At 55.0% G+C, this 21,479-nt stretch overlaps 2 protein-coding genes across 4 annotated transcripts; both read right to left on the reverse strand.

The window, feature by feature from the left end:
* Positions 1-2,700: 2,700 nt before the first annotated feature.
* DYRK1B (dual specificity tyrosine phosphorylation regulated kinase 1B) lies at positions 2,701-10,945 on the reverse strand. 3 transcript variants are annotated; one of them, XM_082862566.1, is made up of 11 exons: positions 10,849-10,945; positions 8,660-8,823; positions 7,498-7,617; positions 7,220-7,408; positions 6,687-6,834; positions 5,538-5,824; positions 4,665-4,811; positions 4,443-4,583; positions 3,816-4,011; positions 3,317-3,423; positions 2,701-3,221 (listed from the first exon to the last, which is right to left on the reverse strand). In XM_082862566.1, the coding sequence occupies exons 2-11, from the start codon at positions 8,720-8,722 to the stop codon at positions 2,850-2,852; spliced, it is 1,770 nt and encodes a 589-aa protein (XP_082718692.1). In that variant the 5' UTR covers positions 8,723-8,823; positions 10,849-10,945; the 3' UTR covers positions 2,701-2,849. The 3 variants fall into 3 exon arrangements, with proteins under 3 accessions (XP_082718692.1, XP_082718691.1, XP_082718690.1); XM_082862565.1 differs by having other exon boundaries at positions 3,816-4,131; XM_082862564.1 differs by lacking the exon at positions 10,849-10,945 and having other exon boundaries at positions 3,816-4,131; positions 8,660-8,839.
* Positions 10,946-11,289: 344 nt separating this feature from the next.
* On the reverse strand, positions 11,290-21,262 carry FBL (fibrillarin). The gene is made up of 9 exons (XM_082862844.1): positions 21,199-21,262; positions 16,213-16,398; positions 16,026-16,127; positions 15,842-15,936; positions 14,653-14,823; positions 13,621-13,753; positions 12,432-12,544; positions 11,483-11,628; positions 11,290-11,396 (listed from the first exon to the last, which is right to left on the reverse strand). Exons 1-9 carry the CDS (start codon positions 21,206-21,208, stop codon positions 11,372-11,374), a joined length of 981 nt encoding a protein of 326 aa, XP_082718970.1. The 5' UTR covers positions 21,209-21,262; the 3' UTR covers positions 11,290-11,371.
* Between the last annotated feature and the right edge of the window lie 217 nt (positions 21,263-21,479).

The raw sequence follows: 21,479 nt of genomic DNA on the forward strand, positions 1-21,479 counted from the left end.
AACAAGAAGGGAGTAGATGATGTCAGACAGGCAACAGGGACAGATAATGCAGGGCCTTGCGGGCCATGGAGAGGAACGTGGCATTTACTTTCTGTGAGATGGAGCCACAGGGTACCGAGCAGGGGAGGGATGTGACCAGACCCAGGTGTCCACAGTGTCCCTTTGGCTGCATGTGAGAAACAGACAGTGGGGAGCAAATAGACCACTGAGGTCTAGGCAGGAGATAAGGGTGGACAGGGCCAGGGTGACAGGAGTGGAGGTAGGAAGAAATGGTCCGATTCTGAATATACTTTGAAGGTATTTGCTGATGGACCAGACATGGATAAAAGACAAAAAGGGGAACCAAGGACAACTCCCAAGCTTTTGGTCTGAAGGACTACAAGAATGGAGGTGGCATTTAGTGAGAATGTGGGAGGTACACGTTTTGGGGAAAAAACCAGGAGTTCAATTTTGCAAAGATTACTCTCAGTATCTCTAGATATCCAGGAGGAGATTATCATGTTGGCAGTCAGTCAACAGGCCAGGAGAGGGGTTCTGGGCTAGAAATAGAAATTGGGAATATATATTTCCATGCTCATCACAAATTCCTCACAGGACCCACATGATTTGACTCCTGCTGATGTCTTGAGGTTCATCCTGCACCTTGCTAAGTCAATAGTTCACACACAAATCCTGAGCCCTCCACTTCCTAGCCGTGTGATCCTGGGCAAGTTACTTAATTTTCTCTACCATTAGTAATCTTATTTGCAAAAGGGAGATCATAGTAGTACCTGCTTCTTATGACCGTTCATTCAAAAAAAGTTTTATAATCATTTTTGATATGTCAGGCACCGTCCCACAGTGCTGGAGAGATTCCTTTCGCGCCCGTCTTCGCCTCCCTCTCCCACACAGCCTGTGAACTCAGCCTTCTGGAAGTCTCCCCCACCGACACTCATCCTCCCCTCCCATCCAAGGCCCCTGCCCTGTTCCATCCCCGACATCTCCTGCCTAGGATATCACAGCTGCCATCCTGGGCTCCCACACCCTAGTCTTTTCCCCGTCAATCTATTCCCAGCTGGCAGCAAATTGGGCCCCTTCCCTTCTGGAAAACCCTCCGTGGCTCCTCACTGCCCTCAGGACAAAGTCCAAACTCCTTAAAGAGCCAACAAAATCTTCCACAATCTAATTCACACAGCACTTTCAGTAAGATTTCCACCAACACCAACCACCTGCAGGTCATTCACACACCAGGCTATTTCTCATCGTTGCCTTTGCGCAAGCCATTCCACCACACCACCGCCATCCCCAAACGTCCCTCCGTCTTCAGGTCTCAGCTCAGACAGCACCTTCCCCCCCGGCAAGGTTTCCCTACCGGCGCCGGGCCTGGGTTCTCTCCGCGTTTCACGCTGCCTCCGTTAGCGAACACACGCAGGCCCGTAACGGGGCCTTTGCCCGTCTCTCCTACTGACTGGGGCTTCCCGCGAGCCGGGCCCAACACAGAGGCTAGTGACGCCCCACGTGGTGGGGCCGCTTCGGGCCTCCGCGCTTACCTCCTGCTCGGTAACGATGAACGCCTAACCTGCACGCTCTCTCGGCACAGCGCAGTCACCCACGTTCCGCAAGACTTCGAGAACTCAATACTGCCGCAGAGTCTGGCCAAAGCCACCCAATCACGGCCTTCTCCTCCTCTACAGCCCGCCTTAAGCATCCGGGCCCCGGCTGCTTCTGACTGCCCATTGGCTACCTGAGAACCCGCCCCTAAACACGTGAGCGAAAGGAATTCTGGGCTTTGTAGTTCAGCAACGAAAACAAGGAGATGAAATTTCCAAATAGAACTCCATTTCCCAGGAAGCCCCGCGCCCCGGTGGCGGGGGACGATACCCTTTGAACCTGACGGCTCTTGATTGGCCGGTTAGAGACAGAAGTTTCCAAATTACTATGGAAACAGGCCCACTTACCTGGAACCCCGGGACTTTCTTTTTGCCTGAGAATCTTAAAATGCTTTGCTCCACAATGGTTCCGAAGAGTGAGACAAGACGTGTGGGGGGTAAATTCCGTACCCACTGCCTGCCTGCCATTCCCCAGGTGGCACCAATAAGGCCTGCTACATGCACTCAGCACCTACCGGATGACCGGCAAAATGAGCCATGCCTGTGCAGACTCTGTGGAAGCCCTGGCTTATTACGGCAGAACCTGATGTTTCCCAGAGACAGGCCAGAGCTGGGCCTTTACCTTTCAAGGTCTCAGTTTACCCTAGAAAAAGCAAGTGTGGGCTAGCATCCTATCCAGGATTTGTGTCTAGATTTCCACAGCCCCAGACCTCCTGCAGTCCCATGCCTGCATCAATAGCCGTAACCTCCCCAGGGACCAGGGACTCATCCCACACGACAAAGCTCTTCCAGCACCGCCCCCCCCCCTCCCCAAACACCGTTCCCCACCACGCCTCTGAGGGCTGGGTGAGGGGAGCCGAGGGCCTGCAAACGCTCAGGCGGGAATGTGAGAAAGCTCTTTACTGGGGGGTACAGCAAGGAGGAGCAAGGCCATCTCCCCCTACCTGCCCCCACCCCCTCCTAGGGCCCTGGGGTGAGAGGGAATCTCCCCCTCCCCGCACTGGACCACCACTGTCTTTGGTACAATAAATAGAAAACAAGGGGAGAGAAGGGACCAAGGGTCCAGTCCTTAGTGGGGAGGTGAGCCTAAACCCCTCTCCTTGAACCCCTGCCCCAGGCCCCAATCAGTGCAGGCCTCACCCACCCCGGCTGGGTAGCAGCAATTCCAGTCAAGGGGAGAGATGAGGATGGGAGCCCAGGGCCCCCAGATTGGGTGGGGGGGGGTATGGCTTCAGGAGGGGCCCCAGGGAGGGGGCAGGGTCATGAGCTGGCTGCCGTGCTCTGGGGTATACCACAGAGGCCCAAGTGCGGCCCCAGAGTGGCAGGGTCATCAGGGGGTGGGAGGGGTGGACGACCTCCTGTCATCCGAGTCCGGAGGGCTGAGGCAGCCGGGTGCTGGGGGGCAGGCGCTGGGTGAGGCTGGGAGCAGTCCGGAGGGCCGCCCACCAGGCTCACATCCATCAGCTCCGGGGGTGGTGGCGAGGTTGGTGACGGGGGACGGCCAAGGCATCGGGGTTGAGGGGGTAACTGGGCCCCGGCCCCTGGCAGTGATGAGGCAGAGGCAGGGGCCTGATGTGTCTTGTGCGGCACATCACCCCCTGCCCAGGGGCGCAGTGGCTGGGAGGGCAGGACCTAAAGGAGCAAAGGAACAGTTGGTGATGGAGACCTAGGTCCTGAAGCCCCAGACACTCCACCACCCACTTCCAAAGTCCCCAAGGTCCCATTACCTGGGGGCTGTTCATCTCACAGTCAGTGACGGGGGGCCCAGGGCCCCCACAATATCGGTTGCTATAGCGGTAGGTCCGGTTGTCACTGGAGGAGCCACTGGAGCCTCCTGGAAGTGCCGGGGAAGAGAGGAGAGGCCTTAAGCGAGGAAAGGCAGGGCTGAGTTTTCAGGTGGCTGAGTCTGGTTCATGGTCCAGGCCCAGGTCTGGGCTTTGGGGCCAGCACCCAGTCGAAGGATCAGACCCAATTTTGAGATCAGGGTCAGAGTTCAGTTTGGGGTGTCAAAGAGCCAGAACCAGTTTTAGAGATCTGAACCCAAGCTCAGTTTCAGAGACCAAATCAGGGCCAGTCTGAGCTCGCCTACCCCACCCGTTCTGGAGTTGAGGATCATGCAGTTTCATAGCTCTAGGTGAAGGCCCAGGGACAAGGTCCCCCCCCAGATCAGGCCAAACCAGAGCTGCCCCGACCCCTGTTCTACCCCATCTGGCACTGAGCACCCACCAGAGCTGGAGATGGAGCTGGCGGTGCTGGAAGAGGGGCAGGTATCGAGGGGCGCGGGCGAGGTGGAGGCACTGCTGCCTGCCGGGCCCGTGTTGGTGGCCTCATCAGCCGTGCGGCGGAAGAAGCCGTGCTGCAGAGCCCCCAGTGGGCTGATGCGGGCGGCGGGCTCATACTCCAGCATGCGCAGCACCAGGTCCTGGAAGCGGAGGTAGTCGGCGGGGCTGTGGCCCGGCTCCCCCGCCCGCCGGCCCCCGGGCCCGCCCGTCTGCACGCCCAGCACCTCCTGCAGCCGCCGTGTCCCGGGGCCCTGGTAATCCTGGCAGGGGGAGGTGGGAGGGGGGGCAAGAGAGTGGCCGTCAGTGGGCAGGAGGGGCAGGGAGACACACACGGGGAAACAGAGGCACAGGAGAGAAAGTGGAAAGAGAGGAGCTAAGAAGAGTTGTGGGGTAGGTAGTAGGAGAGATGGGGTGGGTGGGGGAGGAAGGAAAGGACAGACGGGGTGGAGGGAAGAGGAAGGAAGGGAAAGACACAAGGGAGGGGAAGCAGGGAGAGAGGGAGCAGGGAGCCCCAAGTGTGAGAGTGAGGGGCCACCGGGGTAGGAGGAGCGGCATGGGGCAGGGGCCGCACCTTCCTGAGTTCCTTTGTCCTTCGCAGGGTCCAGCCACCCCCAGGCAGTCGCTCAAAGTACTTTCGAGCCTTGGGTGCCTGGTCCAGCATGGGGGCTGGTGGGATGCCCAGCACCTCCACAATCCGGTTCATCTGGTCCACCTGAGAGCAGGCAGGCAGTCAGGATCATCAGGCCGGCCAGGCCTCCACCCCCTCCAGCACACCCCCTCCTCAGGAGCACACCTCATTGGAGCCGCTGAAGAGGGGCTCTCCAGTGTGCATCTCCACCAGGATGCAGCCCAGGGACCACATGTCAATGGCCAAGTCATAGGGTGTGCCCAGGAGCACCTCGGGCGAACGGTAGAAACGGCTCTGGATGTACTGGTAGATCTAGGGGAGGAGAGAGGGCAATAGTCAGAGGTCCCGCCTCCCCAACTCGCACCAGTGACACCCCCACAGCTAGGAGGACTGACTAAGGACAGGTATCCTGCCCCCAAAACTGGGGACGGGGGTCTCCAAACCCTGATGTTATCAACACCAGCTTTCCAGGAGTCACTCTGCTGGCCTAATCTGATCCTGATCTCCATTTCTGCTGGCCTGATCCTGAGCCCCTCTTGGTCACCAGAGGCTGGGAGTCTGTAAACCTAGGCCCTTCCCACCCTCCCAAACTGGACACTTTTCAAACCACTACCAGCATCATCTTAAATGCCAGCTCACAGGAAGCTGCAAAGCTGAAGAGCCCCACCCCCTTCCATCCCCAGCTTTAAGAGCACAGAGTAAACAAAACTTTGTAAACTGCCACGCCAGGCTCAAGGCCACCCAACTCCTCCTCTCCAACCCTACAATCTGGCAGCCTCAAAACTGGCTTGTTCTCCCAGGCTCCACTCCTCTTTCCTTCCGGCAGTATACCTGTAGCCCTCTCCTTCACCCACTAGCCCCACCCTCCGTACCCGCACACACCCCCATCCCAAGCACTATCCCTCAGGCATCAGCCACTCCAAGCTGCACATTACGATCCCATCCCCTCCTAGCCTCGCCCCTTGGCCCCAGGCCACCAGTTGGCCCCGCCCACAGCCTGGCCACACCCACACCACTGGCCCCACCCCGGGGCCGCACCCGCTGGCCAAGCTGGCAGGAGCTGCCGAAGTCCACGATTTTGATGGCGCTGCGCTTGGGGTTGCAGAGCAGGATGTTCTCGGGCTTGAGGTCGCAGTGAATGATGCTGAGCTCGGGCGTGGCCAGGAAGAGCAGCGCCGTGCAGAGCTGCTGCGCTAGCTTCCGCGTCAGGTTCAGCGAGACGCCACGGAAGTGCGTGTTGCGCAGGAGGTCGTATAGGTTGTAGGAAAGCAGCTCGAACACCAGGCACAGGTGGTTCCGGAACATGAAGTGTCGCTTCAGGTGCACTGCCGGGAAGAGGACGGAAATGGGCCGAGGGAGAAGAAACTGAGGCTCAGGGAGGGCCAGCGGCAACCTGGGGCCCACGCTCATAAAGAGAGAGGCTGGAACCAGATCTGTGTCTCTGCTTCTGGAGCACAGGCCAAACTGTGGTGTGCCCACAGGTACCAGCTGCTAATCAGGATGTTTTTATATGTCTATAACTTGATTCACACAGGAAGTTAATTTTCAAGTCTCTGTCAAACTTCCTGATTAAACCAAAGAGAAAGTTTCCATTTGGTGCTGATGGGTTTTTAACACCATCCTACACTTCCTCATTTAATTTTATAATCTTGTTTTAGTCTCAGTTCTGTTTATTTTTGTGACAAGGGATGCTTGCTTTCCATTTACTGTAAGGTTGTATATTTTCCTTTTAAAAGAAATGCATTCCTTAAATCCACTTGCTTTTTCTAAGAGGAATCAGTACAGGAAAGAGGAAAAAGACTGGCATAGATGTTAAGAGTAAAGGCTCTGGAGTCCACTGCCTGGTCAGATTATAGCTATTCTGAGTACAAACACTGTGACCTTCTGCAAGTGACAGCACCTAAGTGCCTCTGTTTTTTCATCTCCAAGCTGTGGGCAATGATAATGGGGCTTCGGTGTGGGTTAAACAAGTGACTTTATGTAAAGTTCTCACAACAGAGCATGACCCTCAGTGAGCACCGGACAAACTCTGACCAACATTCTCATGTGAATAGGGTAGACATCCTGAAAGCGGCAGGAGAAATCACTGATGTCCGGGAATTACAGACCAAACCCTGCCCTGAAGACACCAGCCCCTTCCTGTACCGAGGGTGACCCATCCCCAGGCAGCTCTGCCCCAGGCCTCACCTATATAGTACTTCATCTCTGTGTCATGCTGGTTCATCAGCTCCAGCAGCCGCAGCTCAATCTGGGCCTGGTTCAGGAAGGCCTTTTTGTTCTTGATGATCTTGATGGCCACCAGCTCCTGGGTCTGATGATCATAGGCTTTCACCACCTGTGACCACAGGCATGTCACAAAGTGAGGGAACGCGGGCGTGGAGGGCAGAGCCAGGTACCACCACTCTTCTCCCTCCAGTAAGGAGACCCACCAATATCACCATCAGTAACACTAATAACTCAATCTGAGTGCTCACCAACAGTCAGACACGAGTGTAAACACTGGATATGAGATAACACAACAACCTTATGTGGAGAGTCCTGTTATTTGCACTGTTTTACAGAAAAGGAAACTGAGGCACAGGTAACCAAGTGATTGCACTGGGGTGAGTGGCCCAGCACGGAACTTGAAGCCACTGAACCACTGGCTGTGTGGGTCAATATCAGTGGGTGCCCGTACCTCCTAACCCCTGGATCAGGGTCGGGTGGGGGGCATCCCGCACCTGGCCAAAGGAGCCTTTGCCAATGAGTGAGTCAATCTCATAGCGCTCCAGCCAGCGCTCGCCACTGCGCACGATGTAGTCATGGTTGTCATCGTCATAACCGTGGTTCAGGACCTTTTTCTCCTTCTTGGTGCTCGAGTCCTGAGGTGGCACCTGCTGGGCCCGCCGCTTCTTCTTCGCATAGTATACCTGCCCGGCCGGCCGGGAGATGAGGACTGATGAGTGACCGATGCCAGGACCCCTCAGCACCCAGCCGGTGTCCCTCACCCCCTGCCCACCTCATTGATGTGCTTGTAGGTCTTGATGAGGTCCACGGAGAGCTTGCGCAGCGGGGCTGAGGCCGCGTCTCGGAAGGCCAGGGGCAGCCTCCGCGGCAGTAGCCGCCCATCAGGCAATACCTGGGGGAGGCGGGGTGACGGTGAGCACTGAGGACAGGCCTTCACCTCTGACCTCAAGGAGGAGAACTCAGTGGGCAGCTGGCGCATCATTTCCACACACTTTAGTTGGTCACTGTCTGACAACCCCACTAGAACAGAAACTCCCCAAGGGCAGAAACTTTATCTTGCTCTTGCTTTATCCCCCGTGCCTGGAGCAGGCCTGGCACATAGTGGGTGTTCATTAGAAATCTGCTGAGTGAATGAAGTGAACTATTTACCCCTTTCTTTCATCACATACCTTTACTCTTTTCTAAACCTCAGTGGGAGAGATCAGATAGGAAACCTGGGCTCTGACCCTCCCAATCCTTCACCTGAGACCATCCATTTTGGGTATCCCATGTTGAGGAGCTCCCTATCTTGCTCCATCCTCATCCCTAGGGGCCTTCCTAACCCTCACCCCCCACTCTGTGCATCTTTGACCAGTTTTCTCATCCTAAGGATCTTGGATCTGGGTCCAGCACCCTAGACCACCTACTCCATCCTGCTTCCAGCTCTACAGTTTAGAGGCTTAACAGTCTACCCTTGAAGGTCTTTACCCTGCGCCCCCAGGCCTTGCTGGCTCCAGGACCCTGCAGCTCAACCTTCTTCCCTTTCAACCCCTCCAGATCTTTCACTCTGGACTTCTTTTTTTCCCCTTAATGAACATTTATTGAGTGCTTACTATGTGCCAGACACTGTCCTCAGCATTTCCAATTGCATTTCATTAACTTGTTTAATCCTCACAACAACCCTGTGAGGTAGGTATCATTATAGGCCCCATTTGACAGAACAGGAAACTGAAACGTGGAGAACCTAAGTAATATAACAGTGGTGCCAGGATTTGAACCCAGGCTCTCCAAACCCTGACTCCACCAGCAACTCCTCTATACCTTCCACTCCCATGGCACCCTTCATGCTCCTGGGAGACTGTCTTGGGCAACCACACCATCTTTTCGGCCCCAAGATCCTTCTATCCCAGCCTCCCCCGACCCCCAGGCAGGTGAGGATCCAGCTGAACGCGTACCTGCGTGTGCTCCTGGGGCCCCGGGAAGCCAGAGAAGGGACCATGGCCCGGTGGGACGGCCATGGTGGGCTCAGAGGGCCGCAGGGGAGTGAGGCCTGGAGCGGGAGCCCGGCCGGGGGGCGCCTTCTCGCATCCTGCACCTCGGCTGCCACCGCCGCTGAGACCTGAGAGCAGGCGGGAGGCGGAGGAACAACATGGAACAAGGGGATGTGTTGGGCAGTACCAAGCGGGAAAGAGGTGGACAACACAGAGAAGGCAGGGCACAGAGTGAGGAAGAAAAGGGTACAACACAGCAGCAGGTGGCAATGAAGAGAGGGGACAGAGAGAAGTGGTAGAGGTGGGGCACAGCGGAGTCCCCAACAAATGATTACCAAATAAATGAAGTAGGCAGCACAAAGAGAGGAACATGGAAAAGGGAATGATTGGGAGCCAGGCAGGGATGTGGGCCATGACAGGAAAGGACAGAAAGACACGAATAATTGCAGGGGAGGAAGAGAAGAAGAGAGAAACCACAGACAGTATAGGGAGTAGGGTTCACTCTTCTCTCCCCATTTCTACTCATGGCCCTCCCCACACAAGATCCCACCATCCTGTAGTCTTCCCTAACGTCATGACCTCATATTACCACAGCAAGGTCCCTCCACTTCAAGATCTACCCTTCCCAGTTGGTGCCCCAATCCAGAGAACTCTAACATCCCCCTAACCACATGAGAGGCTTCTGGGCCCCCTCCAAACCACAGCAGGATCCTCAGGGACCTCCTGATCACACCAAGGTTATGTGAGGACCCCTTCATAACAGGGTCCTAACCCTATGGCATTCTCACCCACCAGGGTACACCCTTCCCAGGGGACCCTCCCCATATGGTGCTAAGACCTCTTCCCTATCATTTCCTCCCACTGGGGACCACCCCTCCGTAATTTCCCAAACCATATTCCAGTTCCCCCATGCCACATCAGGGCCCTTCCCCACATTACTCCAAGCCCCCGCCCACCCCCAATCAAGGCCCACTCCTTCTGATGGAAGCAAGGGGGAGGCATTCCTTCCCACGGTTTAGTGGATGGTCCTTGTCTCCCCTACCCTGGCTCCTACCCCCACCCTCCCTAATCGTTTTTTCCTGTCAGGGCCCTTTCTCCAGTCATTCCTCTACACCAGGGTCAATCCACAACTGTGCCCATTCCTAGAAGGCCCCCATAGGTAAATTCCCCAAATATCACAGAGTTCTCCCCTTGCAGAGCATCTATCACACCAAAATCCTCTCCCCACGGGCCTTCTCTCATGTCAATCCTCTTCCCCTATGCCAAGCCTTGCCACTCCACGACCCCTCCTCTCTCTTGGAGCTCCCCCACAAAACAATCTCTTCCTCGGGGCCCTCCCACACCAGGACCCTCTCTCTCAGCCCCCACCCCCTACCCGGGTCGGGGCTGGCGCGCCCACGGGGGGCTGGGGCGCGGTGGGGCCCCCAGTGGGGTGGGCGAGCGGCCAGCATGGCGGCGGTGTCTGTGGTGAGAAATCGGCCGCCTGTCCCGGCCCGGCCGGCCCGGCAAGCCCCGCGGCGGGGAGGACAAGCGGGACAGGCGGCTCGGTGGGTGACAACAGCAGCCGCCGCCCCGCCAAGGGCGGGGAGAGGAGGGGACGAGGGTCAGCCCAGGGCACGCGGGGGAAGGGGAAAGCAGGTGGACGGGGGAGGGGCGGGTTAACCCTCGCCCCGCCAGCACCGCCCCGCTCAGCCACCCGCCCCAGGGGACCCCAGCGTCCCGCCTCCCACCCTGGAGGCCCGCCGGGGCCAGCGGAGCCCCGGCGGGCGGGGCCGGACAGAGCTTGGCAGTCCACACCTACGATGGCAACAACCTTGCCATTGGCCACTGCTGCCAAGAGCTCAACCAATTACAGCCCAGGACAGCTGTTGCTAGGCGACCAGGATGCGGCCGGCGGAGCCGAGACCAAACAAAGAGCGGGAGCGAGGCCCGGCTACCCCCTCCCAGTCTCCCTCCCGAGACTGCTACCTCGGGGCTCGGCCCCTTCCAGGAATCCGACTAAGAATAGCCAGGCAAGGCCTGCACCTGCCCACCGCCCCCCTCCTCTTCTCCCTCGGCCTCATGCTAAATCTCGCGGCGACGCGGGCAGGGCGGGTCCCGTACTACCCCCCTCCCGAGAGCGCGTGCTGCCCCGCCCGTAGCCGCGTCGTTACCTGAGGGCGCGGGCAAGGGAACTCAAACTGCTCGGGAAGCCCGAGCTCAGTCCTGCCCACTGGCTGAAGATATCCGGCAGACGCGGCGAGCCAGGGCCCCGATTACCCAGTAATGCAACCAGCAAAATGGCGACCACAACAAACCGGCCCCCCCCCCGCCCCGGACTCCGCCTCCCGCCCCCCCCAACCTGTTTCCCCCTCACGTGACCCAGGGAAACACTCCGCGCCTGCGCTCAGAAGAGCTTACCGGGATCTACACGCAGAAAGCAACCAACCCCGCCCAAGCGCCGAAATCCACGTTACGGCTGCGCAGGAGGCAGCTAAGGTAGGAGCATGCGCTATACGACCGGATGAAAACGCCCGCCCCCACCACCACGCAAGTTGACCGAGGGCGCATGCGCCCTGTTGATAGAGGTCGCCAAGCAATCAGGGGCAAAGGGAGAGACTGATGAGTCTTTTAATAGAAAAACACACGTGTTAACAGTAGCAAGACAGTCTCTCGCGATCCTGATGGCGCTGGGCTTCAGTTCTTCACCTTGGGGGGTGGCCTGTGAGAGGAAAGAGATGAGGGGACTCAGAGCTCATCACCACCGTGGGGCACTCCTAACAAGTACTGACTGGACCCCCTGCTCACCTGTACACACCCACGACCACAGCGTGGTCTCTTTCGTATGGCTCTAGCGTCAACTGCTCCTGGGGCTTCATGTTCTCCTGCTGCATCTTTTTCACTTCAGAGGCAAACACGGCCTCTGCAGAGGCTGTGGAGTCAATGCAGTTGGCCTGCAGAAGAAAGGATTTGAAGTCCACAGCAAGGCTTTGGGCTGCTTTCCCTTTTTTGTGCTTCTTTAAACCAGTAGAATTTGTTTTCATTGGAGACTAGGCTTTGGGATGTGGGGAAAGACTTCGTTAGATAAATTTTCAATTTGGTTTGGATTGGAACAGGAAGCCTTCAACAGCGCCCTATTTTTCTAAAAGCCAGTGTTTAAATCTTACACTCCGGGTTTTTCTTTTTTCTACTTCCTCTTCTTTAACAATAGCAAGAATGCAGCTGAGAATGCTAAAACAAATGCAGCAAAGGCTGCAGAAAACAATGGTGAATCTGGTTGAAGACAATGGAGAGGCCTCTGTACTTCAAAATGAAACATTTTTTAAAACGCATCCAGCATTTATCTGGTATTTAGTTTACACCAGGTTCTGTTCTCAACACTCCATACATATTGAGACATTCAGTCCTTACATCAACATTAAAAGAGATAGGACTAACGTTGCTATTTTGCAAGTGAAGAAACAGGCATATAGGTTAGGTAACTTGCTCAAAGACACACAGCAAGATGCAATTCAAACTCAAGAGACTCAGCGATCATGCACTTAATCGCTACAGTCTATGGCCTCTTTAAATTCTAAGCTTTTTACTTTTGTAGACATTTTTCATTATGTGCTATTTGATTGGGTGGCTTATAGGGAGCTGGGAATAGACTGACTGGATTGGGGGATGGAGGCCCCCTTGTTTTGACTGGCTGCTTGGCAGTTACAGATAGAGAAGATACTGCCACCCCATCTTAGGACTCCTCTAAGCCCCGCACCTTAATGGAAATCACAAAGTGTCCTCCATTACGCAGGAAGGTGTGGGCATTCAGGGCTACAATCCGCGTCTGGTCTGGCTGGGCCACGTCAGCAAAGATCACATCCACCATTGCTAGGGAGAAACAAGTAGCGGTTAAAAGCTGGATCCACTGGATTTCCCAGCTCCTCCCATGGGGCCTGCACCCCAACACCAGCAGGTTCCTGGCAGAGTCTTCCCTGCCTCCAGTCTCACTTCCCCCTTTGATCCCCCTCCCTCCAGAGTGCCCCCAAGATGGGTCCAAAACCCACAGTCACACCATTCATTCATTCCTCTTGTAAACCATGTTGCCACCTACTCTGTGGCCAGCCCTGGGCCGCGTGTGGGGGACAGAGAGACGAGTCAGACCCGGACCCTGCCCTCGAGACGCTCCCGGGTCTGGGGGCGGGGGAGACAGACACGTCATCAAAAAGACAAGTAAAGGTGAGCACTCACAGACAAGAGCGTCTGCAGGGTTGTCAAAGGAAAACAAGTTGCGGGACAAAGGGCAAGGTATGGACGCACAGGGGAAAAACTCACGAAAAGAAAAGCCCGGGGGAAGGCAAAGTAGTATTTTTAAGGCAGAGTAATTTAAAAAATAAATAAAATAAAATAAAAAACTTAAAAAAATGAAAAGATGGTGCAATGAAAACTGACTTTTTTAAAATCAGGAAAAGCAGACGTCAAATTGTTCATACTGGTTACCTCTGGGGGTGGTGTATAATGCACTCCATTTTTACACTATGCTTCTGAATTTGTTTTTAAAACAAAGTTATTTACATTCACAATGGGCCCCTCTGGGCCAGGCCATACTCCGTTTGTGCTTTCTGGGTTATGATCTCCCCAGACGGTGCTGATGAGGACCGTCAAAGCAGGCTTTTATGCATAAGTCAGGGGTAGTATAAAAGGTACCACACTTTGCAGGGAGGCAGGAAGTACTGGGGTGGGGGAGATTGGAGGAAAGGAGGTTGGCCCTCCAGACATCCCAGACCCTGAAGCAGGACTGCCACCTCCACAACCTCACCTGGCTCCCCCGACCCTTTTCATTTCTGCAGACTCAAGAGGCCTGTTCATCCGCTCCAATTCCATCCAAATCAGGGCTCTGGAGGCCTCTTCCAGGAAACCTGGAGTGGCCTGTCCTACCCCACCCGAGCCAACCCCAGACCCCTCACCGATGAGCATGCGGTATTTGTGCGGGTGCCGAGCATCTTCAATGACAGGAATAATGTTGGTCCTCTTCTTGGCCAAGTTAATGAGGTCACGGCCAGAACGGTGGGAGAATTCAACTGCATAGACCAGACCGTCCTAAAATACATCAAAATCAAACAAAAACAACGATACTAGTTCTCACGTACGGAGTGCCTACTATGGCCCATATACTGCATGCATCTCTTCAAATCCCCAAATCCAAACCCTACCATTTAATGACCTGTTATCATTTTAGATGAATAAACTGAGGTCCAAGGGTTATTCAGTCCTGCTTTGCCTGATCTGAGAGCCCAGGCCCCCAATTCAGGCTTAAAATGAGGAAGCTAGGGCACAGAGATAACATCGTCACAGCTAAGAATATCTGCAGTGGGCCAGGCACTGCTCCTGGCACTCTACAGGATTTAGCTCATTTATCTTCACAATGACCCTATTTTCCAGATGGGTAAACTGAGGCTCAGAGAGGGACAGTAACTGCTAAAAGCCACTTCACTGTTAAGAGCCCGCACCAGAGCCTGGGGTTTTTAACCACTAAATTACACAGCCTACAGTCTTGTAGCTGAGTGAGGGGTCACGAAGTGAGATGCATGGGTGCCCTCTCAGCAGGGAGCCTGTCCAGCCACACAGAAACACAGGCCCAGAAACTGACGCCTTCTGTTCTTTCAAGAGAAACCAGAAGACCAGATTTGGGGGGTATCCATTTTTAAAGAGGGCAATCAAATCGAACGTCCTCTCAGCTCTGGGCCTCTCTATCACTGGTCACCCCAATACCCGCGCCCCTTCCCTCCAGGCCGAGAACTCAGGAGTGAGGCTGAATGAGGCTTTGGAGACGATGTGGTTCAAGCCGCTCCTTTCACTCACAGGCACTGTGACCAGGAAGGGCCTGGCTCCAAGCCACACGGTGCAGAGAAGTGGCCAGGGCCTCTGACCTCCAGGCTGGCAGAGGAGGTGGCCTTTCCCTCCCTCCCACCCCTTCCTGCCCCCACCTGTCTACTCACCGGGCCTACGATATCAGAGACGTGAGAGACGGTGGTGCCCGAGGCAGCCCCAAGGTAGAGCACCTTGGCCCCTGGCTTGATGTGGATCTGGTCCACGCCGCCCAGGATCGCTGCCGCCAGCTTGGAACGGAAGGGGTTCCAGGCGCGGTACTCGATTTTGTCCTCTCCCTCCTGGGCCGGGAGAGATGGGGGCAGAAGTCAGTGCCGGGCTCTTCTGTAAGACCGCACTGCTCTTAACTCCTGGGCCCTCAAAAGGGACGGGGCGCCCAGTCATCGTACAAGAAACGAACGTGGGTACACATCTGTGGCCACGGCAGAGGCAGGGCCTGCCCTCTCGTGGAGGTTCCTGACTCAGGGGCAGCGACGGGGACAATAAACAAACAAGATCATCCCAGGCAACAGCAAGGCAAGACCTATGCATTCATTCTATAGACACTGACCGCGCCCCGTGCTTAGGAACTGGAGCAACACAGTGGAGGGGACAAAGGCCGCGCCCTCAAGGAGCGAGGATACGCGGAACTGGCTAACACACACGGCATAATAGCTAGTGACGGGGCTAAGGAGAAAAGATCAAGCCGGGAAGGAAGATCTGAAGCATGGGGAGCAGGGCGAGGGCAGGTGAAAATGAGAAAGGGTGGCCAGGGAGGAGCCAAGGAGGAGACACCTGAAGCAGACCTGAGGCTGAGGGGCCACTCAAATTATCTGGGGACGTGCATTCCAGGCAGCAGGAAAGCCAGCAGAAAGGCGGTGAGGGCAGCTTTTGATAGACAGCGTGGTGCAAGGGGGCCTTGTGAGAGAGACAATGTGACACCTGCCCAGAGCTGCTGGTGATGAAAAGGAACCAGCCATGCACAGGGCTGGGAGGAGAGTGTTCCAGGCAGAGGGAACAGCAAGGTTGTCGTTGTGGCTGGAAGACACTAGGTTAGGGGGACAGTGGGTGGAGACAGTGGGGAGGCGGGGCTAGAATGTGCAGGGCCTTCCAGGCCACACCGAGGACTCGGGACTTTAACCTGAAGCCAGCGGGACGTCACGGAAGGTATCTGAGGAGGGGGTGCATGATCTGACTTATGGATTAAGAGGATCCCCTGGCTGTCACGTGGAGGACAGACGGTGGGAACAGGGAGACCAGGCAGCCGGTTACACCGTCAGCTTGGGGCTCTGGTGGCTCAGCCAGGCGCCCAGGTCTCACCGAAATCGAGACTCTCTTCTCTCCATAAACCGATTCTCCAGGGACCAGATTCTTGGTGACCAGTGCATCTTCCTTTCCTCGACAAATGAAGACACCTGGGTGAGGGGATCAGAGCAGGGGTGAACACCCCGGCGGGCCACACCCCACCCCTAACCCCAGGGGCTTCCCTGCCTTCCTCACTCACCCTCATGCCGATGAGGCTCGACCATCACATTCTTCCCCGACTGGTTTCCTTTTCTTCCTCCCCGACCACGACCCCGGCTGCCACCAGACTGGAACCCGCCACCTACAAGGCAGAGATGCAGTGAGAGGGAGACCCCACCATGCTTCCCTCCCCGCTCCCCAAGCCCAGGGAAAGCCCCCTCCATCACCTCTTCCTCCCCCTCCTCGCCCACGGCCCCTAAAGCCTCCGCCTCGGCCTCGGCCCTCGCCAAAGCCTCCACGGCCTCCGCCAAAGCCTCCGCGGCCTCCGCCAAAGCCTCCACGGCCTCCGCCGCGACCGCCACGGTCACCAAAGCCACCTCGGCCACTGAAGCCCCCCCCACGGGGGCTGAAACCTGTGGTGGAAACAGAAACAAGAACCATCAACGGGGCCACGGAGCTTGAGAAGTTACTCCTACGCCGAGGAGCTCCACTCGGGAGAGAAACGTGTGCATGTGGGCGCCAGGAGAGGTGCCCACGCGTGTCCACAGCAGCAGAACCACGGACTAACCTGAGCGTCCATGAGCAGAATTGACAAATGAAAGAGGGACGATTCCTGACCAACGACGAAAAGCATCAACAGATCCACACAACAGAGACATAAATCTCAGAATCATGGTAAGGGAAAAAGCAAGCCCTAGAAAACCACATCTAACACAATATCCTCTTTATAAAGGCCAGCAACAACTAAGAGGTGCTATGCGGTGTGGATATATGTGGTAGTCCACGCCCCACCCGCCCCCCAAAAGAGGCAAGAGGATGATAAATGCGAAACTCACGATATTAGGCTTTGGGAGAGAGAAGTTATGGGGTTAGGATAGGGGAGGAAAACATAGATAGAGGTAGATTTACTGTCAATATTCTTCTTTTCTTGGTTGGTTAGTAAATGCACAGGATCTGTTCTATTATCAATATTAATTAGTCTGAAGAAGAGTGTGCACTGTGTGTGTGCATGCACTGTGGCAGTAGGGTCCCCCGGGCCCTGGAAACTTCTTCATGCCCTCCCACTCCTGCCCTCGTGTGTGGCAGAAAAGCGCCAACCCCAAAACAGAGGGGAGGCATTCGACATCACATCTTTCCTGCTAACTGATCCCCCTGCTTCCAAGCACGCACAAGTCTCTCCCAACTCAGGGGGGGAGAACGAGCAAAACCCAAAACTGTCCTTTATGGATGGGCGACTGATCATAGCAGTTTAGGGCCTGTCAACAAGATGGGAAGTTGAAGGGAAAAGAAAACATTCAGAGAGACTTGATTTTCATCACTTCAGGAGAGAGCAAACATTGTTCACTGAGCACAAAACAGCGTCTGAAGCAGACAGAACTCTCCTGGTGCTAACAGATCCAGTATTTGACTTTTCTGTGATGGCTTCAAAAGCTCTGCAGTACTTTCAGAAAACTGCATTATCAAACAATCGTTCGTGTGAAAATTAGTGATGGTTTAAAGTGATGTCACTTGATGTAAACTATTCAATAACGAACTTTGCTAAAGTTTTTGCAAAGGTGCATTATATTCCCACCCTATGAAGGCTTCATTCGTTTTGATGGTGTTAGAGATGAAAATGTAGAACTCTGAATAGCTAGTCCTAATTTAGTTGTTAAAAATGAACGGTTTTTAAATTCCTACACCAAGAGTTGTTGACCTCTGGTCTCCCACTCCCTCTGCAGTCTACTGCCCACACAGCAGCTGGTGACTGACCTTTGCAGAACAGCAAATCAGCTCTCATCATTCCCCTGCCCAAATCCCTTCAAAGGTTTTCCGTCACATTCTAACTGAAATCAAAATTCCTTCCTCCGGCTTCCAAGGCTTCCAAAGCTAGAAATCGGTGGGTCTCATCCTTGCCCAGGGCTGTGGCTTAGATTCTCATGTAAATTGTCTGGGGTGGAGGCCTGGGCATGGGGCTTTTTTTTTTTTTTTTTGCTGTACGCGGGCCTCTCACTGTTGTGGCCTCTCCCGTTGCGGAGCACAGGCCCTGGACGCGCAGGCTCAGCGGCCATGGCTCACGGGCCCAGCCGCTCCGCGGCATGTGGGATCTTCCCGGACCGGGGCACGAACCCGTGTCCCCTGCATCGGCAGGCGATCTCTCAACCACTGCACCACCAGGGAAGCCCCATGGGGCTTTTTAAAGTTCCCCAGGTGACTCTGATGTGCAGCCCAAACAGAATCACCACCATTGGGCTTGGCTTTTGCTGACTTTTCCGACCTTTCTCTATGTTGGGTCCCGTGCTCTTCCTCCCCAAGAACAAACTCACTTTCCAGCTTCTAAACCTTGAGCATCTCCTGTTCCCACTGCCTGGGTCCAGAGGACATTGCTTGACTCACCCACCCCACTGCACTCAGGTCTCTGACCGAATGTTCCTTCCTCAGAAGGGCCTTCTCTGGCTACCTGACCTTTACTCTGCTTGCTTTTTCTTCCTATCAGTTATCATACATGGCATCTTAAAGATTATTACTGCCTGCCTCTCCCACGAGAATCAAGCTCCAAACGGACAGAGATGTTTGTTTTGGTCATCACTGCATCCTGCACAACACCTGGCACAAAGTATGGGCTCAACAGATAGTGAATGGGCTGATAACTCTTAAACCCCTGGGTTCTGTCTCATGAAGAAAACACCCTCTCTGTTCATTCAGGAAGCAGGTGATCAGATGGTGACCAGAGCCCCAGTCCCTCCCTCAAGCAGCTCATGCGTTGACTACAGGGAGACGGCCATGCCATTCACGACCCTAGAGAGTAGGGAAGGTCTGTGGGTATCCTGAAAAGTTCACCTGTAAGAAGGAGATATGGAAATAACACAGTGTCCACCTCGCAGAGTTGTAAAGATTAGATGACAATACACACAGAGCACTTAATATGCTACCTCGCACACAGTTTGAATATATTATTCAAACTCAGGAGAATGAATCCCTCCACCTTCCTACTTAGGGGAGAAACCACTAAGCCTAAGAGACCCTCAACACAGGCCTGATAGAACAGAGACCCAGAAAGTGTGGGCACAGCATGGGGCACAGTGGCATGATACTCAAAACATATCAATCCATTTCAGGTCCTGGGGTTCTTAGAAAAATGTACTGAAAGTACCCACTCCTCAGAAAAATGCACATTCACATACCTTTATCTATAAGTTTTGGCTGGAGGGTCCACAGACCCCCTCCCCGACCCCAGTGTAAAACTGCTCTCCTGCCACAGCCTTCCCCATCTCAAAACTGGAAACTCTACCCCTCCAGTTACACACGCCAAAACCCTTCATTGTCCTTGACCCCTCTCTCTCACACCCACATACAAGCTGTTGGCTCTATCTTCAAAATATATTCCCTGACAATTTGTCAGCCAGGTCCATTGCTACCACCCTGGTCCAAGCCACATCATCTCCTAGTAGATGACAGCAACAAACTTCCCACTGATGTGCCTACTTTCACTCTTGTTCCCCGAAAGTCTTTTGCACACAGAAGCAAGAAGGATCCTTTTAAAGGTCTCAGTCCAGTCTGACTGACCTCAGGTCCCCGCTCAAAATCTCCCAAAGGCTTCCTCTCTCAACCAGACGAAAATCCTCGCTAAAGAGCTGACTCCGGACAACTTCTACAACTTCTTACCCTAACACAGTGAGGGAAGGGTTGGGAAGGCGTATCCTCCATTCCTGGCACAATCAGAGCACAGGATGCCTGCAGGCTTGTCCGGGTCTCAGTGGGAGCCACACTGCCTGGCACTGCCTATTCCACCAGTAGATCCGTAAACACTGAAGAGAAAGGGAACTTGAGAGGGGGCATGGACCCACAAATTCTGCCCCCCGCCCAGATGACCCCATCTCTCCACAGGCTGAAGTGTGGGGGGAAGGAAGGAAAAAAGGAAACCTGTACTAGGAAACAGACCCTTTCAGTCATGGCAGAAGATTTCCCCAACTCCAGGGGACCAAGTTGCGGGGAGGGGAGAGGGGCTCGACCTGATTCAGGAAGAGCTGAGACACCAGGGAGAAGGACCCTAATTTTGCTCCCCTTGAGAAGAAAGATAAAGATAACAGTTAGAGAAAATACTATTATATGTCAAGCACCGTGCTATATGAGACATAACTGCAAACTGTAACATTGTGTAAGTTTAAAGTGTACAACCTGTTGATCTGATACACATATATTGCAAAATGATTACCACCATGTGCTATTTTTTCTTAACATGCTCTCACTAAATTAGAACTGGGTGCCATTTTATTGATGAGATAACTGAGGCTCAGAGAGGTAAAGCCACTTGCCCAACGTCACACAGTAAGTTAAGCATAGTAAGGATTGAAACTTTGAACTGAGGCCCTTCTGCTGTCAAAGCCAGGACTCTCATCATTCCACTAGGAGGGAGGTGTGGAGGGTTCATCAAAATCTCGAGTAAAATCGGAATGAATAAAACCACTCACGCCCTGTGATTACCTCCCTTGCCCACCCCACGATAATCCTATACTGGGCATGTGAAGTTTCACCTCACCTCTCACCGCGAGTTGAGAATCACTAGGCCCAGGAGCTCCACTCCATTCTCAGGGACCCGCCCCCCTCCGGAGAGTAGAGAGCGGGAAAGTGGGCCAGGGAGGGCAAGCCGGGAATACTCATCTATGCCGGCCCTCTCTGAGAAGCTAGGTTTGAAGCCAAGGGTACTGCTGTTGCGGCAGCGACTGGGGAGCATATGGGGTCCTAGAAGGCCCAGCCCCCGCACCCAAGACCGGGGGCTCTCCGCCTCCCAATCAGGACAAATCCCCAAATCCCACGCCCAGAGATCCAAGACCCCGGATGCCTGGATCTAGATTCTGGTTCAGTACCCTCGACTGCCGCCCGCGGCCCAATATCCAAGACCCCTAATGACTGCCTCAGTGAAACGAATCCCAGTTCAGGACACCCCCAATTCTACGCCCAAGACTCTCTACTAACGACCGTGACCTCTGAGAAGTCAATCACAAACCTCTAGACCAGGAACCCGAACCCCAGGCTCAGGTTCGATCACAGGGCGGAACCAAGCCCTCCCATCCCCACAAGAGACCGGAACAAGACCCCTTCCCCACAAGAGACCGGATCCAGGGCTCAGAATCCTTGCCCCCAGGCCAGGACCCCGCCCCTCCGTTCCGGCCCGGCACCCCGATCCCCGCCGGATCCCAGTCCTGAGCTCCGACCCCAACCCCGGCCTCCACCTGGCTTCATAGCGAGCGTGGAGCTACACGGCTCAGTAATCTGCGGCTTCCCCGGGTCCACGCGTCTGGGGCTTTCGCACGTGGAAAGGAGCGCACGCGCGCGTTGACGTACACTGCGTGATGCAACCACGCAGCCCCGCCCCTCGGAGCCTCAGCCCCGCCCGGAGCCTGGTGTGCGCGCTGTGGGCGGAGATTTCTGAGCCTCTCAGGGCACAGCCCCCTCGACCGTCCTTGGAGCTGCCTTGACCTGTGCAGCGTTCGCTACCCAAAATACGCTCCCC

Source organism: Leucopleurus acutus (assembly GCF_964270905.1).
Source record: "Leucopleurus acutus genome assembly, chromosome: 20".
NCBI classification, from domain to species: Eukaryota; Metazoa; Chordata; class Mammalia; order Artiodactyla; family Delphinidae; genus Leucopleurus; species Leucopleurus acutus.

Excerpts from the sequence above, each read along its gene's own strand:
- DYRK1B (XM_082862565.1), bottom strand. The coding sequence starts at position 8,722 with ATGGCCGTCCCACCGGGCCATGGTCCCTTCTCTGGCTTCCCGGGGCCC. Across the intron at positions 5,825-6,686 it reads AGAGATGAAGTACTATATAG|TGCACCTGAAGCGACACTTC; the intron begins GTGAGGCCTGGG and ends TCTTCCCGGCAG. Across the intron at positions 3,222-3,316 it reads GTGAGATGAACAGCCCCCAG|GTCCTGCCCTCCCAGCCACT; the intron begins GTAATGGGACCT and ends TTGCTCCTTTAG.
- FBL (XM_082862844.1), bottom strand. Across the intron at positions 15,937-16,025 it reads CGAGCCTCATCGGCATGAGG|GTGTCTTCATTTGTCGAGGA; the intron begins GTGAGTGAGGAA and ends CCCCTCACCCAG. Across the intron at positions 12,545-13,620 it reads CAAATACCGCATGCTCATCG|CAATGGTGGATGTGATCTTT; the intron begins GTGAGGGGTCTG and ends GTTTCTCCCTAG.